The sequence below is a fragment of the Halichoerus grypus genome, chromosome 1 (genome assembly GCF_964656455.1).
Source record: "Halichoerus grypus chromosome 1, mHalGry1.hap1.1, whole genome shotgun sequence".
In the NCBI taxonomy this organism is placed as follows: Eukaryota; Metazoa; Chordata; class Mammalia; order Carnivora; family Phocidae; genus Halichoerus; species Halichoerus grypus.
In genome coordinates, this window is record NC_135712.1 from 213,443,480 (window position 1) to 213,458,868 (window position 15,389).

Consider the following 15,389-nt stretch of genomic DNA (forward strand, 5'->3'; position numbering starts at 1 on the left):
CTTTGGAGGGCCATGTAGGCCAGCAGCTGAGGGCGGCCTCTGGCTCAGAGCCCGTGAGGAACTGCCAACAGACAAGTGAGTGAGCTTGGAAGTGGATCCGGCCCCAGACGGGCCTTCAGATGAGACCACAGCCCTGGCCCACGTCTCAAGGGAAGCTGCAAGACCCTGAGGCAGAGAACCCGGCAAAGCCGCACCCAGACTCCTGTGTTTGCCGCTGGGAACTTCTGAGAGATCTCGTTATGCAGCGGTAGCTAATACTGGGGGTGGTGGGCAAGACACACACCTCGTGATGGCGCCCCTCCCAACCACCTCACCCTGTTTTCAACCAGAGCAATCACGGCCTCCAGTGTGTTTGCTTCACTTCATAGCTTATTATTGTTTTTAGATACATTCACGATCTTCTCCCCCATCTTCCAAACACAACGTCACCATTATGAGGGGGAACCGTTTTTGTTTTTTTTTTTTTCTTTAGGGTATTATCGTCGTATGTTTTCCTTCAGTGTTGTAGCCCCAGGGCCTAAAACAGCTCTGGGCACAAAGTAGGTGCTCAATAAAATAATGTATAATAAATAGGTATTATATAAATTATATGTGTAATTCATACATTTTATATATAAACTATATCAACATATACATTACAAATTTTACATGTATTACACATATAAATTTTATACATATTTTATTTTAGTATATATTTTGTATATAAATCATATCCTTTTTTTTTTTTAGCAAGCAACTTGCTTTGGGAAACTCAAACGAGTGAACCTGCACAAGCTCGGCACAGGTCAGGCGAGCGGCAAGGACTTCTCGAACGTCAGCTGTTTCCCTCACTGAGCGGATCCCGTGTGCTTCATCCCGTGCCACACTGAGGAGAGCGCAGCTTGGGGTGACGGGGTGTCGGCACCTTCCCCGGAGGCCGTGGGGAGCAGGAAGGGCAGAGCTGGGCGACCCAGGCGGGGGCGGGCAACCTCTCTCTATCAGGGACCCGGCGGGGAGCCCGTTGGCTCCGTCACTGCAGAGTGCAGCGGCCACGCGTTACACGCAAACGGGCATGTCGCTGTGCCAACAAAACTTGGTTCACAAACTAGGCTGTGGGCCGGCTTTGGTCCACCAACCGTAGCTTGCTCATCTGTGTTTTGGAACAGAGCTCATAATCTTTCGTAAAGAAGAGTTAACAGGTGTCACGCACACACAGCGACAAGCGACAAGAGCTCAGGAAAGGTCTGCAAGAAGGGATCAGAGCGAACGGGGGCCCCACGCCTCCTCTCTCCCACAAGCGCTTCTTCAGCTGGATGCTTTCCTCTGGCTGCCGGTCTGAACAGACCCCTCGCAGGCACCGTGTGCGACCCTGACTCTGACCTTGGGGAAAAGAGGCCGCGGTGTGCTGGCCCCCCCGCACGGGGCACCGATTTGCAGCCCCTCCACCGTCAGCGTTTCAGGACCAGGGCCCCGGGGCCTGTCTTCAAGGCCGGGAGCTGCGAGGTGAGGACCCGGGGGCCTGGCTGGATCCCAGTCCGCTTCTTCCAGTCCTACTTAAAGCACAGAAATCACTGCAGGAAAGTGGATCCCCAAAGTGGGGGCTTCTCACCTCCCAAACTCTGATAGCAAGAAGCACAAAGCCTCATTACCAAATGCCAAACAAATGTGAGTGTGCTTGAGAGAGAGACAGAGGAGGGCTGAGGCCGGCGACCCTGGGGGGGGGGGCAGAGCTGGGGGGGCAGGTGCTGAAGGAGTCTGGCGGGAGCATAAGACCTTCAACTAGAAAACTGTGAAGTGGGAGAAAATTATACCGGAGTTGAAGTCTGGCAACCTTGAAAGAACGTGAGCCTCGGAATCGATTTCCTGGTCACGTGACCAGTGACGTACTGGCGATCTACTGCTACATAACAAATTCTCCCCAAACACCCACTAATCAACGAGCCTTTTACCATCTCACAGCTTGCGAGAACCAGAGGCCAGATTGGCCACATTGTGTGGTTCTGTGGCCGCCCCCAGAAGCTGGCGGAACAGGGGCCCAGGCCAGACAGTGGTTCCTTTCATTGGCTCGTGGGTTTTGTGGCCGGAGGGGGCAGCGCTAATAAGGGGTGGGTGTGTTCTCCCGCGTGCCCCCCCCCAAACACGGCCGAGCCCTTGCGGCTGTCAAAGGGACGACCACGAGGCCTGCCAGGAGCTGAGCGCTGTTCCAGGGAGGCCACAGCCCCGAATGGAGGGCCAGGAGGGCGGCAGTGTGAGCTGGGGACCCCGAGGTCCCCGAGGGCCAGCAGGTGGGGGGACAGGAGAAACCGAGTCCCTCGGCCGAAGCCCTCGCTGGCCCTGCCGCCTCAGAGGACGTCGGGGTTTGTCCAGTCATGCGTGGCTCTGGTTGGTGCCAAGGCATCCTGCCCCACCGTCAGCTGAAGCTGGACACGGGACCTTGACCTGGGGAAGGGCCTGGGGTCTCAGTTGCTGCCGCTGCTGTCCTCGCTGTCCGAATAGGCCCCCAGCTGGCTGAGGGAGGAGACGCCGGGCGCCCAGGGTGCAGGGTCAGCTGGCTTCCCGCTCTGCATGGGGCCTGGTGAGAGGCGCGAGCTAGCCTACGCGGCTTCAACCCCACAGCTCGGGCTCGGGGCACACCACCCCCTCTCCCCACCACTCAGAGGATTCCCCCAAGCTGCAAGGCCACACTGGGGGCGCTGCTGCCACCTGGCGGCCGCCCAAGGCGCTGCACCCCGGTCCCAGGACCCCAGGGCACCTACCCTGGGTGGTGGGTGACGATGCCAGGCCCTCCTGGGCGCTGCAACCCAGGTCTGTTCTCTTCACGACGACTAGGCCTGACAGCTGGGGCCTGCTGCCAAGGGTGCCAACACTCCGTTCCCAGCTCTCCGCCTTCCTCTTGGCTTTTGGGGCCTGGGAGTGAGGGGGGACATGAGTGGGTGAACTGGCCCAAATGCCACCTTCTCCAGCCTCCCTGCACTTAACACTTCCTAAAATCACACCACGCCTTCTCCCCTCCGTGCATTTACCCACGCCATTCCCAACACCTGCAATGCCCCCTTTCCTCTAAGGCATTTGGTGAACTCCTACTCACCCTTCAATACCCAACCCAAGTATCAGCTCCTCTGGGAAACCTTTCTTTACAGTTCAGGCTCAAGTGATCAAGTGAGTGCTACATGTCCACGCTCTCCATGCCCTCCACTGCCTTAGTACGTACCCCCCATCTATGCTGGGGGTTCCTGTCGTGTTCATGATGGGTCCCCAGGGCCACAAACAACTCCTGGCATGAAGATACTCTATCCATGTTTGATGGAATGAGGAAAAATGGAGGCCCCCACTTTGGGGACTTGTGAAGGGAAGGCAGAGAGGGGCTCAGCCCCACCTCCAGCCCTTCAACTGTACAGGAAAGGACCCCTTTTATCTGTCTTCTGTTGAAACAGAGGAACGAGAACGCCCTGGATTCAGGAGGTCCTGTCTGAGCTAGGAGCTGGAGCTGCAGGGGCATGACGGACAGCGTGCTGCCTTCTCGGGGCCCACCATCCGAGGGACGAGGGAGGACGGACAAGCAAACAGATCAACAGGACAAAGTCTGCACTGACAAATGCTGTGACACAAAGACAGACGTCAGTGTGGCGTGACAGCGCAAGGGAACAGTGGCCAGTCGATAAGGCGGTCAGGGCAGGTCTCCTCAGAGAGGGAACTGTGGGCTGACATCAGAACGAGGAGGAGTTAACAAGCGGAGACGTGAGGGACAACGCTCCAGGCGGCGGACTGGGCTTGGCACACGCAAGGGGGCTGGTTCGGCTGGAGCCGGGACCCGCGAGTGCTGCCCGGGGCAGACGTGGTCCAGTGGGGTGTGAGGAGAGGCCAGCGCTCCCAGCCGCAGCTTTCTGAGCCGACTCACGCGGCCCCCGGCGTTAGCCCTGTGAGCCCCTCCCCAAGCCTGTGTCCACCGGATGCACACGCTGCCACTAAATGAAACCACGGACACGGACGCAGGCGCCAGAGGCGCGGAAGGCGACGGGCTCCCGTAAGCGTCACGGTGAGCGTTTGGGAAGTCTCAGCAGAGCCGTATTGTGCAAAACTAAACAAAAAGTCTGTCATCAAACTAGGTGCGAGGAAGACACCTGGAACAGAAGGAGGGGCAGCAAAGAAACACAGATTGCTTTCACAGTGGCTCCGATCTCGTTCCACGTGGAAGAAAAAAAAGGAAATTTTAGACAACTCTGGGAGCGGTTTATGCAAGAAAGACAGTGTGAGACCCGTCACCAGGGGACGGATCCTCAAAGGAAACGCTCTGGTTCTGTGTTGGAGAGTAACGGCTGGGCGTGCACGACCCCCAGGGCCATTCCCTCTGCTGACAGTCCTGGGAGCCCCACGGGAACATGGCTGCGCCCCAGAAGGACTACACTGCCCATCCTCCCTCGCAGCAGGATGTGCTCAGGTGGCTCGGCGCCGACCAGCGGGATGTGCGCGGCAGGATGTGTGGGCCCGAGGGTGCAGCGGCCCGAACGCCCTCCTCCCCTGCCGGGCCCTCGCCCGGGCTAGGACGTGAAGGTGGTACTGAGGCAGCGCGCAGGGAGGGCGGCCCCCAGGCCAGCAGAAGCGCCAGGAGGCAGCTGCCTGGGCCCGACGCCGTGCGGGGTGGCCGGGCACGACTTCCCAGCAGAGAAGTAACCTCCGTGCGGTCGGAACCGCGTGACTCTGGGTCTTACCCAGTGGCTGAACCTGCGTCCCGCTAGCACCGACCACGAAGACGTCTGAGTTAAAATAAAACGTGTCTGGGTGACCACTACCTACCACTTCCCGCCTCCGCCCGACTCCGATGAACACACCAGCGTGGCCCTGGCCACGGGGATGAGACGCTGTGCTGGGAAGTCCACCCGCCAAATCCGCCTCCCTCCCTGGGCCGCAGCCCCCAGGCCCCCCGCGGCTCACCAGTCAGGCTGCCTCTGACGCTGAGCTGCGGGGCCCTGGCGGGGACCCCTCTCACCCCCACCCCGGCCGGAAGCTGTGACCCCAGAGCTGGGACCGACGCTCCAGGAGAGCAGACGGAGAAGCTGGAAAGAGCCTGGGTCCCCGAGCGCTGGGAGCAGCACGGCCTGAAGTCCTGGCGGTCACCCCAGGGCTGCTACGGGGACCGAGAAATACACACCTGTGTTCCTAAGTCTCCGAGTCTGGGGGTCTGCTCGTCTCAGCGGCTGAGCAGAGGCCGGTAAACTGCCACCCTGCACGCCTGCCACCGCTTTCGGAGACAAGGTTGTCCCGGCGCACGGCCGGGCCCGCTGACTCACAGCTGGTCTCCGGCACGGCCGGGCTCCCCCTCTGCTGCCCTGAGAGCGCTGGGGGGGAGGGGTGCACTCACCTCATCCAGGATGGCGGTGGGCTTGGGCCGGAGGGCCAGCCGTGGTGCGGCGGGAGCAGGCGCGTCCTCCTCCGAATCGGAGTCCTCCAGCAGCCGGCGTTTGCGCGCCTCCTCCACCAAGGCCCTGTGGGATGGTACGCGTGCCTGCGATCCCCTGCCCGGCTCGCCAACCCCCCCCCCCCCCCCCGACAGCAGTGAGCGGGGCAGGGAGGGGCACCCAAACTCCTCGCAATCCTCTCGGTCCACAGAGGGCGGCGTGGTTAAGTGCTGGCTGATGGCACCAGCCCGCCTCAGCTGGGACCCCGGCTGGGTGACTCGGTCGGGGCCACGCCTGGAGCTCCCCACATGCAGACTCGTCTCCGGGCTGTGCGCTATTCGCCACCCGCCCACCTGCTGGTTCTGCCGGAGCTCCTACTATGCGCCCAGCCCTGTGCCAGGTCCTGGGAACGCAGAAGCCAAACCAAGCCCCCGTCCAGATTCTGGAGGAGGGAGGGAAGGAGGGAGGCAAAGAACCAGGAGATGGGTGAGGCAGAGCGAAGGTTCCAGGGTGGACAGTGCCGTGCAGAAAGTGTGAACGCAGCAGGCCTGGGCGAATCATCAAACCTGGGGGGTGCTGTCGGTGACCCCGACACAGACGCCATGGGAGAAAGTGAGATGTGGGGGGGGGGGCGTGGGGAAGGCCCCCTGCAGCAGGGACACTTGAGGGAGCCACGGAAGATCTGGAAGGAGGGTGTTCCAGGCGGAAGCCCGAGCAAAGGCTGTGAGGCGGGTGGAGCACCCGGGACTCCCGCGCGGCCCCACGCGGCCCACTCACGCCGTCTCCCGCTCATCCTCCTCCCGCTCCTGCTTCTGCCGCTGCTCCTCTGACAGCCGGTGCTGCTGCAGCATGGCCTCGAAGTCCACGTGCGCCTGCCGCTGGTTCAGGTCCTTGAGCTCCTGCAGGTTCTCCAGAACCTCCATCTCCAGCTTCGAGTCCTTGGTCCGGTTCTCCAGCACCTGGCGGGCAGGACCCAGGCTGAGCGTGCGGGGCCGCCCCTCCGTGCAGCTGCTGGGGCTGAGGGGGGCAGCACCCGCCAGGGGAGGGGCGCCCACGCCTGCCTGCACCCGCAGCGCCTGCTCGGGGGCCTCCTGCCCGGTCCCCCTGCTGCCCCCATTTCCCAGCTCAGAGCACCCAGGCTTGGGGACGGGGAGTGGTCTCCTGAGGCCCCAGGGTTGGACGTCCAGCCCAGCTCCTTCATGAAATAAAAGTAAAAACACAGATGAGGGGCCTGGCTGGCTGTTAGGGGAACGCGCGACTCTTGATCTGATCTCCGGGTCGTGAGTTCGAGCCCCATGTCGGGTGTGCAGCTACTTAAAAAAAAAAATAGTAACAAAGATTAAAAACGACAGTTGTTACACGCCAGGCCCCAGGCTGACACACTGCCAAGCGTAAGCTTGTTTCATCTCCGCGATGGTGCGGAGGGACCAGGCCAGCCCGGGCGTCCAAGGCGTGGGTGGGGAGCCTGCGTCGGCCGCTTCTGGGCTGAGACCCCGCACAGAGGGAAGCGGCAGGCCCGAGGTTTTGAATACGCGTCCCCCAATTCTCTGATGCTCCTCCCCTGAAAAAGCAGAGCTTCATTCCCCTTCCCGTGAGTGCGGGCTGGACTCTGACCCAGTCCAGCGAGCGGAGTGTGATGGGACGACGGTGTGTCACTCTGAGAGCGGGCCCTAAAAGGCCTCCTCACTGCTCCTCTGGATCACTGGCTCTGGGGAGGCCGGCGCCATGTCGTGCAGGGTGCAGAGGCCCCCGTGGCAGGGACGTGGCCAGCTGAGCCTTCACAAGATGCGGCCTGGCCTGCAGCTTGACTTGGGCCCTCCTGAGAGACCCCAGGCCTGAACACCCAGCTCAGCTCCCTGGGCCTCCTGACCCCCAGAAACTGGAGGATCAGAAGTGTTTAAGTTGTGGTTTCGGGGTACCTAATTAGGCCGTAAGCCCCTGTGGCCATGTGGGCGGTCCACGATGGACATGACCACGCAGGCGGCTCTGGGCACACGCCGCCTCCGCGGAGCCTGCCTCCCTCCCTGCCGCTCCACTTGCCACGGAACACCCTGCATCAGGTCCGACGGAAGAGGCCAGCGGGAGATGACGATTTGTTTGAAGAGGGCCAATCAGAGTTTCAACACAGGGATTCCTGCCTACGTGCCGGGCCCTGTCCCCAGAGCTTCACATGTACAAACTCACTTAAGCCCCACCACAATCTCTGAGGCTGGTCTTCAATCCCATTTGACACACCAGGATGCCGAGGCACAGAGAGTCCAAGAGCCTTGCCCAAGGTCACACAGCCAGGAAACATTCAAGAGAACGTTTCCTTCCATGCTTCTAGTCTTCACAGCCACTGGTCATGGGCGTCTTCTCTGCAGACTGGGGGGTAGCCGGCTGCAGGAAGCACCTTGCATCCTCAAGTCCAACTTCCTGCCTCCTGATATTCACTTCCTCTGGCTGCATGACAATCTGCCACCAGCTCAATGGCTTAACACCACAGGGACCTCGCTGTCCCCTGGCTGGTGTGGGTCAGGAGCCCGGCGCGGTGCGGCTGGGTTCTCCGACAAGGCTTCCACAGGCTGAAATCAGGGGCCGGTGGTCTCATCCGAGGCCCGGCCTCGCTCGGACTGCTGGCAGAACTCTGTTCCTTGTGGTTGTGGGACTGAGGTCCCCGCTTTCTTGCTGGCTGTTGACGGGGACCCCCACTGCTCCCTGCCATGCGGGCCCCCACTCCAGGCCTGCTCCTTCACATCGCTAATGTCCTCTAGACCCAGATGAAGGGCTCAGGTGAGAGATCTGGCCCGTTGGATAACCTCCCTTTCCTGAGGTCGACCGTAACCCAACCTAACAACCTGATCGCAGGAGTGAGATCCTTGTGTGCGCACTCCCAGGGCTACACGGGGTGTGTGACCAGGAGGCAGGGCTCCCAGGGCCACCTTGGAGCTCTGCCCACCCCACTTCCCTGCCCGGGGGCCGAGGCAGGAAGAGGTGCACGTAGGCAGCTCCCGGCTCACCTTCATGGGGTTGTTCAGCTCCTCGTCCTCCCGCTCCTTCTGCATCCTCTTCTCCTCCTCCTCCAGGAGCTTCTCCGCCTGGAAGTTCCGTGTGGCTCCGTGCTCCATGGTGTAGTCTGTGTTCTCGGGGTCTGTCTGGAAGGGAGAACGGGCAGAAGTCAGTCCTATGTCCCTGGGCATCAAGAGCTCCTGCTAGCCGGCAGCCAGCAGCCTGGGACACCTCCTCTCCATGCCTCACTCCTGCTCATGCCTTTCCTGGTCTTTTTTTTTTTTTTCTTGTTTAAGATTTATTTATTTTAGAGACAGAGCGAGCCTGAGCTGGAGGGGAGAGAGAGAATCTCAAACAGACTCCCTGCTGAGTGCCGAGCCCAACATGGAGCCTGACACGGGGCTCGATCTCATGACCCTGAGATCAGGACCTGAGCTGAAACCAAGAGTCGGACACTCAGCCACTGCGGCCCCCAGGCACCCCCCCTTTTCTTGTCAAATGCCTGGGTCAAACACTACTTTCTAGTGTTCCTGTCCTCTTTCACAAAACGCCAAACTCCACAGCATGGATCTTCAGACCCCTCTGCACCTGGCTGCTGCCGCCCTCCGCCCTCCGCGAATACAAGTCTCTGGGCCTTTGCACGTGTCCTGCCTTCCTGTCTGCTCTGTGCGTGTGTGCATGTGGGCGCTCACGTGCGCATCTGTTCACGATTTTCCATACTTATAAATCACGTATCAAGTACATACAGAGCATGCTCCTACACGCGTTTCTAGGATGGAGAGGGGAAATATAAGCTGGCATCCTGGATGAGACCCTGGAGCAGAAAGACAGCATCAGGGAAGACACGGAAACCCACGTCGTGTGTGGAACGTGGCTAACGGTAACGTTCGGTGTCGGTTTCTTACGGCGACAGAGACGGCGTGGAGGATGCGGGCGGGAGGGGAAGCGGGCGAGGGGCCGGCGCGACCCTCTGCGCCAGCTCTGCAGCTTTGCTGTGTGTCCAGAAGTACCGTGTGTCCAGGCACGGGGCTGGCTGGGCAGGGGGAGCGGCAGGGGGATTTCCGGCGCCGGCCCCGCAGCTCCGTTTGAGCTCTGCTTCTACCACGCTGGAGCGTGATTGAGCATGAAGTGGAAGGGGCCCCGTCACACACCACGGTGTGGGGGAGCCCGGAACCACAGCAGGACACAAGCTCAAGGACAGAGCGTGTGGCGCCACTCATGGAAAACATCCGCAACGGGCAGGCCCCCAGACGGAGAGCAGACGGGTGGCTCCCAGGGCGGCGGCGGGCACAATGGGGACCGACTGCTAACGGTTATGGGGCTCATTTCGGGGGTGATGGAAATTTCCTGGAATTGGGCACGGGGTCAGTTTAGTCCACCGTGAATACACTAAACACCACCGGCTCGTGCACTGTAAAAGGTGAACTGCGTGATATCTGAATCACATCTCACTACAGCTGTTGTTTAAAAAGTACTCCAAATAGGGGCACCCGGGTGGCACAGTCGGTTGAGCATCCGACTCTTGACTTCGGCTCAGGTCGTGATCTCCAGGCGGTGAGATCGAGCCCCGCGTTGGGCTCGCGGTCAGTGGGGAGTCTGCTTGAGAGTCTCTCTCCCTCTGCCCCTCCCCCACAGCCTGGGAGCGCACGTGCTTGCTCTCTCTCAAATAAATAATCTTAAAAGGAAAAAAGTAATCAAAACATGTAATTCTTTCAATGTACTCTTTTTTTTTTTTTTTTTTTAAAGATTTTATTTATTTCACAGAGAGAGACATAGCGAGAGAGGGAACACAAGCAGGGGGAGTGGGAGAGGGAGAAGCAGGCTTCCTGCTGAGCAGGGAGCCCGATGTGGGGCTCGAACCCAGGACCCTGGGATCATGACCTGAGCCGAAGGCAGACACTTAACGACTGAGCCACCCAGGCGCCCCATCAATGTACTCTTTTTATACCCAAAGGGAAGAGCATTTGGTAGAAAGAAACTCCAACAGAACGTAAGGTCCTTGGCCGTTCCCCCAAATTCTCAACACAGTCGTGGCCGTGACCGTGACGGGCTGCCACGTCAGGGTGCAGTCTGTTCCCTGAATCCCGTGTCACGGAACATCCGGGCCTTTGTACGTAATGCTGCCGGGAACAAGTCTGTCTCCTGGGGGCAGGGTGAAACAGGTGCTCCGTGGAGGGAGAGGAGAGGAGCGGGGAGCCCCCGGGGGGAAGGACCAGCCCGGCTGGGCTGGTGTCTACCTTGAAGGTGATCTCTGCCAGGCATCGTGTGCACTTGATGTAGAAGCGGAAGATGGGCAGGCCCAGGTAGGCCTCGTTCTGCACGGTCTCCTTGCGCGCGTTGAACTTCTTGCCCTTGTAGATGTACTCTCCGCACGTCTTACACCTGTGGGGCAGGACAGAGGGACTCAAGCCATCACGGCACGCTGGTGCCTACTGGTGGGACCCTGGCATTCTGGCAGATGGCTGCTGGCATACCTCACGGGACAGGGAGCTCCCCCATTCCCGAGGCAGACTGCCTCAGATGCCCTCCGCCTGGCGCGCTCTTCTTACTGTGCGCCTGGACCTTGGCCCCGGGGTCCCCTTCCGGGAAAGCGCCCAGACGACCCAGACCTGCTGAGACCCGCCTGTCGCACGCTTGCAGCAGCCTGTTCCCCACAGCGTCCTCCCTGCCCCGCCTAGGCCCTGGCACAGCAGGTGCCTGAAAGGAGAGCTGAATTTTAAAAATAAATGGATGAAGGAGAGAGAGACACAGACCAATGATACGCAAAAACACACTGAGTTTCAGAGAACAAGGTGTCTGATGATCAGGTGTATCCGACTTCAATTTGCTAAAACGTGAGAAAGCGTGAGGCTCCGAATCGGTAAGACACGGTAACTGTGAAGTGGTACAAAGGGCACGATCTGGGGACGGTGAGGGAGAGGGAATCATGGAAGGGGTCAGGCGGTGGGTCATGAGGGCCTCTCTGAGGGGATAACATTTTTTTAAGATTTTATTGAAAAAAGTTTTTTGAAATATATATTTTTAAAGCTTATTATTTTCTAAAAAATTAATCTCTACACCTAACGTGGGGCTTGAACTCACGACCCTGAGATCAAGAGGGTCTACCAACTGAGCCAGCCAGGTGCCCCTGAGAGGGTGAGATGTAAGCCAAGACCTGAGGGGTGAAGAAGAGCTGGCCAGGTGAGAGCAGAAGGAAGAATGTTCCAGGCAGAAGGAACAGCCTGTGCAAAGGTCCTGGGGTATGAAGAAGTGTGGCTGCTGGAGGCGGTGAATCAGTACACAGGATCCCATCTCTGCACTCACACTTATTAACCACGATCAAGATCCTGAGGCAGATACTGGCTGGGAGCTCTGAGTCAGGGGGGCTAATCCCGATCTGTGAGGAAAGTGAGGGCTGGCACAGTCCCGCACTCACTGGGTTGATGTCTGAGCCTGCACTGGGGACCTGGTCTGAGTGCCAGGGATGAGCCACTCTATGGGGGCGTCAGGCACCGGGTCTGTCTGCCAGGACTGATGTGAGGGGCCACGTGGGGGGTCACACAGCGGGGGCACTCACCTCATGTTGAAGGGAGCCATCAACCGCACCACATACTGCCGATCTTTGGGGAGCTTGAGTTTGGGGATCTTTGACGGGTCAAAGTCGGGCGGGTAGTATTTCTGTGGGAAGTGAAAGTGTCAGGGGAGCTGTCTTGGGCACAGGAGCAGGCCAGGAGAAGAGGGAGGAGCTGTACCCAGGTCCCCAGGACCACCCCGCGGTCTGATGATTTGGTGGGAGGGCTCCTAGGACTCAGCATACACTCGTACTTATGGCTATCACTTACTACGGCAAAACGACACAGCGACGCATCAGCAAAGGGAAAAGGTGTGTCGGAAGGGGTCCGGGGAGACCAGGCACAGGCTTCCAGAGCCTTCTCCCCGTGGAATCACACAGGATGTGTTAATTACCCCAGTGAGGAAATACGACCACACACGTGAGATGGTGTCTCCCAGAGAAGCACACAGGGAGCCCAGGGCTTTCACTGAGGGATGGTCACCCGGCCCCTCTGCCTCGCAGCTTCCAATATTCCAGACCCCGGAAGGACGGCCGGTGCTCAGCATGACCCATGGTGTTTGTACAGAGTGTAAGCAAGGGAACCATCCTGAGATTCCAGTTCCCGGATGCCAGCCAAGGTCCAACCCGGCAAGCCAGCCGGGACGGCGGCCTCGGGCCTTCTGTATTACCTGCCCCTGCACGGGAGTCTGAGCTGGGAGATATGCGGAAGGCAGGTGTGGATCATGGAAAACAGCTTCGCTGGACAATCAGAAAATAAAGCAGTTCGTATTCTGAGCACCTACTAGGTGCAGGGCGCTGCTACACGGAACACTTTACAGCCCCTGCCTCACAGAATGCTTGCAGAGCCTCTACGAGGCAGAGCGTGATGTGCCCACGTCACAGAGGAGGAAACTGAGTCCCGGCGGGGACACGGCTCTGGGGAAAGCAGCGCGGCCCGGTGATCAGGGGCCTGGGTCCGAGTCCTCCTCTCCCTGGCTATCTCCCTGGGCCTCGCTGTCCTCATCTGAACGGAGGGACCCCGTCCGCCTCCGCGATCTGCTGAGCAGGGCGCTGGCGCAGTATGCACAGGAAATGATGAGGACAGAGGCCTCCCAGCTGGACCGTCAGGACGGAAGGTCCTTCGTGGACACGGAGTCCAGCACCTGCCCTGGACTGTGAAGACGCCGGGGATGGATACCCAGCTGCTGCAAAGATCAGAGCGCGGAGCCGGTGGAAACCTGGGCTCTTGGCCTTACATCCTGGGCTTACACACTCCCAGGCCGGGGAGCTCACTCCCCGCCACGGAGCACACACCCCTCCCGGGGGCTGCGGACCGGGACTCGGAACTCAGGGGCCGCATCCTGCCTTCTGAGCCCCCCCCACCGGTTTTCCAACAGAGTCGGGAGAAGCCGAGGCGGCTGGGAGGGTCCCCTGCCAGCGAAGCGGAAGAGCGGAGCAAGGACGAAGCCCCCTGGGAACGCGAACCCCTGGACTCCGGGGGGGGCGGGGGCCTCACGGAGCCACGCGCCTGGAGGAGGAGGAGCGAACGGCAATACTGACACGGCGGACCCGCCCCCAAGGGACGTGACTGGCTAACTCCCTTCGGCACAACCAATCAGGCGAAGAGATGGAGCAAACATGTGAAGCCCCGCCCCGAAGGCCACGGAAGGTGATTGGGAGATTTCTGAAAGCCCCGCCCCGAAGGCCACGGAAGGTGATTGGGAGGTTTCTGAAAGCCCCGCCCCGCGGAAGACCGCTGGAGAAGAGAAAAAGGTTCCAATAGGAGAGCATAGGAAACCCACCGAGGCCGGAGCTCCGAGGTGTCCCGCCCCGGCTAGAAAGCCCTAGTCACCAAATACTTACGTTTAAAACTTTTCGCTCCGACATCTTTGCCTCCTACTTCTCTCACAAGCACGAGAAGACCGCTTAGGCTCGGTGTTTGCCGAACTCCGCTGACCGTCCCCTGTATTTCCGCTAGCGTCACTTCCTCCACTCTATTATTGGTTGAAGGATACTCAGGTACCCTTTTCATTGGCTTTGGTCCCCGTCTGTCAAGCGCCGAATCCGGCTACCTTCCCTGCCGAGTTACACCCTCGCTAGTGGGTGACAAAGGTTCCGGAGGTCGGCTGATTTGAAGTTCTGGGGAGGTTCTCCGCCCCCTAGAGGTGAGCAGCAGCACAAAAATTCCGTCGTGACGCGCCGTGGCCGCTGCTCGCGACATTCCCTGCTCTTCACTCCTTTCTGGAGCGAACACGGAGGTCGGCGTTGAGTGCTTACTCTGTGTGCTGGGCTGCGGGAAGCCACACGTGTTCCTGTGTCCCTAGCGCGCACCGGGGGACCAGGGACAGCTCCCACGGGCTCATGTCCACAGAGCAGCCTGGACGCCCTCCCCCAGGTTTACCTGGAGTCCCGGGCAGAGACTCATAGACCAGCTCCCGCACCCGCCTGCCCTTCACACATGCACGCATCCCCTCCCGCACCCACCTGCCCTGCACATGCATGCACCAGCTCCCGCACCCACCTGCCCTGCGCATGCCCACCAGCTCCCAAACCCACCTGGTGCAACAGAGCAGTGTTGGGACAGTGGAGAGAAGGGGCACCTGAGAGGGTGTGTGAGCTTCCTGTGGCTGCTGCATGGTTACCGCAAGCTCGCTGTCCTAGAACCACACACGTTTATTATCCTATGGTTTGGAGATCAGGAGTCTAAAGTTGGGGCACCCGGGTGGCTCAGTTGGTTAGGCATGGGACTCTTGATCTCAGCTCAGATCATGATCTCAGGGTCGTGATATCGAGCCCTGCGTCAGCGTGGAGCCTGCTTGGAATTCTCCCTCTCCCTCTGTCCTTGCCCTCGTGTGTGTTCTCTCTCTCTCTCTCTCTCTTTCATTCTCTTTCTCTCAGGGTGGAGGGGAGAGAAGTCTAAAGTGGATGGGAAGGGGGCTCCAGGGCGGAATCTGTTTCCCCGACCTTCCCAGCTTCCGGAGTCCGCCTGCAAGCCGCAACTCATGGCCTGGTATCCACTCTGGCCTCTGCTTCTGTCGGCCCATCACCTTCCCTCTCTCCCTCTGACCCTTGTCATTAGGCCACCTGGACCATCCAGGATAACCCGCCACGACGTCCGTTCACTTAATACAGGATCCTTAATCTTTGAATTAAGGATCCTCATGATTCTTAATTTAATCACATCCGCAAAGTCCCTTTTGCCATGTAAGGGACTGTATTCCCACACTCTGGGGATTACGGGGCGGCTGTTTTGGGGGGCCATGACTGCTGGCCATACATGAGGTGGTGAGGAAAGGCTTCTCAGAGAAGATGACCTTTGACTTTAGACCCCAGTGAAATTCACAGAGAAGCCCATGGATTTTTCTCCCACCTTCGGTCCTGGTGGCCTTGCACCCCTCCCCGCCCGCCCTCTGGCCAGAGAAATCCTCCCAAACTCATACCCTATTTGCATTTACCCATAGTGGGGCTCACCCCCAGGCAGCTTTTCAGGAGGT

General features: G+C 59.6%; 1 protein-coding gene across 3 annotated transcripts; it reads right to left on the reverse strand.

The window, feature by feature from the left end:
* Positions 1 to 657: 657 nt before the first annotated feature.
* Positions 658 to 13,890, reverse strand: YJU2 (YJU2 splicing factor homolog). Of its 3 annotated transcripts, none has more exons than XM_036116027.2 (8): positions 13,759 to 13,890; positions 11,920 to 12,020; positions 10,601 to 10,745; positions 8,375 to 8,509; positions 6,153 to 6,334; positions 5,339 to 5,462; positions 2,736 to 2,886; positions 658 to 2,551 (listed from the first exon to the last, which is right to left on the reverse strand). In XM_036116027.2, the coding sequence occupies exons 1-8, from the start codon at positions 13,780 to 13,782 to the stop codon at positions 2,439 to 2,441; spliced, it is 975 nt and encodes a 324-aa protein (XP_035971920.1). In that variant the 5' UTR covers positions 13,783 to 13,890; the 3' UTR covers positions 658 to 2,438. The 3 variants fall into 3 exon arrangements, with proteins under 3 accessions (XP_035971920.1, XP_077913517.1, XP_035971919.2); XM_078057391.1 differs by lacking the exon at positions 13,759 to 13,890 and adding an exon at positions 12,309 to 13,424 and having other exon boundaries at positions 658 to 2,487; XM_036116026.2 differs by lacking the exon at positions 13,759 to 13,890 and adding an exon at positions 12,309 to 13,419.
* Positions 13,891 to 15,389: the final 1,499 nt, after the last annotated feature.

Excerpts from the sequence above, each read along its gene's own strand:
- YJU2 (XM_036116026.2), bottom strand. The coding sequence starts at position 12,461 with ATGCTGAGCACCGGCCGTCCTTCCGGGGTCTGGAATATTGGAAGCTGC. Across the intron at positions 10,746-11,919 it reads ATGGCTCCCTTCAACATGAG|GTGTAAGACGTGCGGAGAGT; the intron begins GTGAGTGCCCCC and ends CCTGCCCCACAG. Across the intron at positions 5,463-6,152 it reads GAGGATGAGCGGGAGACGGC|GGCCTTGGTGGAGGAGGCGC; the intron begins GTGAGTGGGCCG and ends ACCATCCCACAG.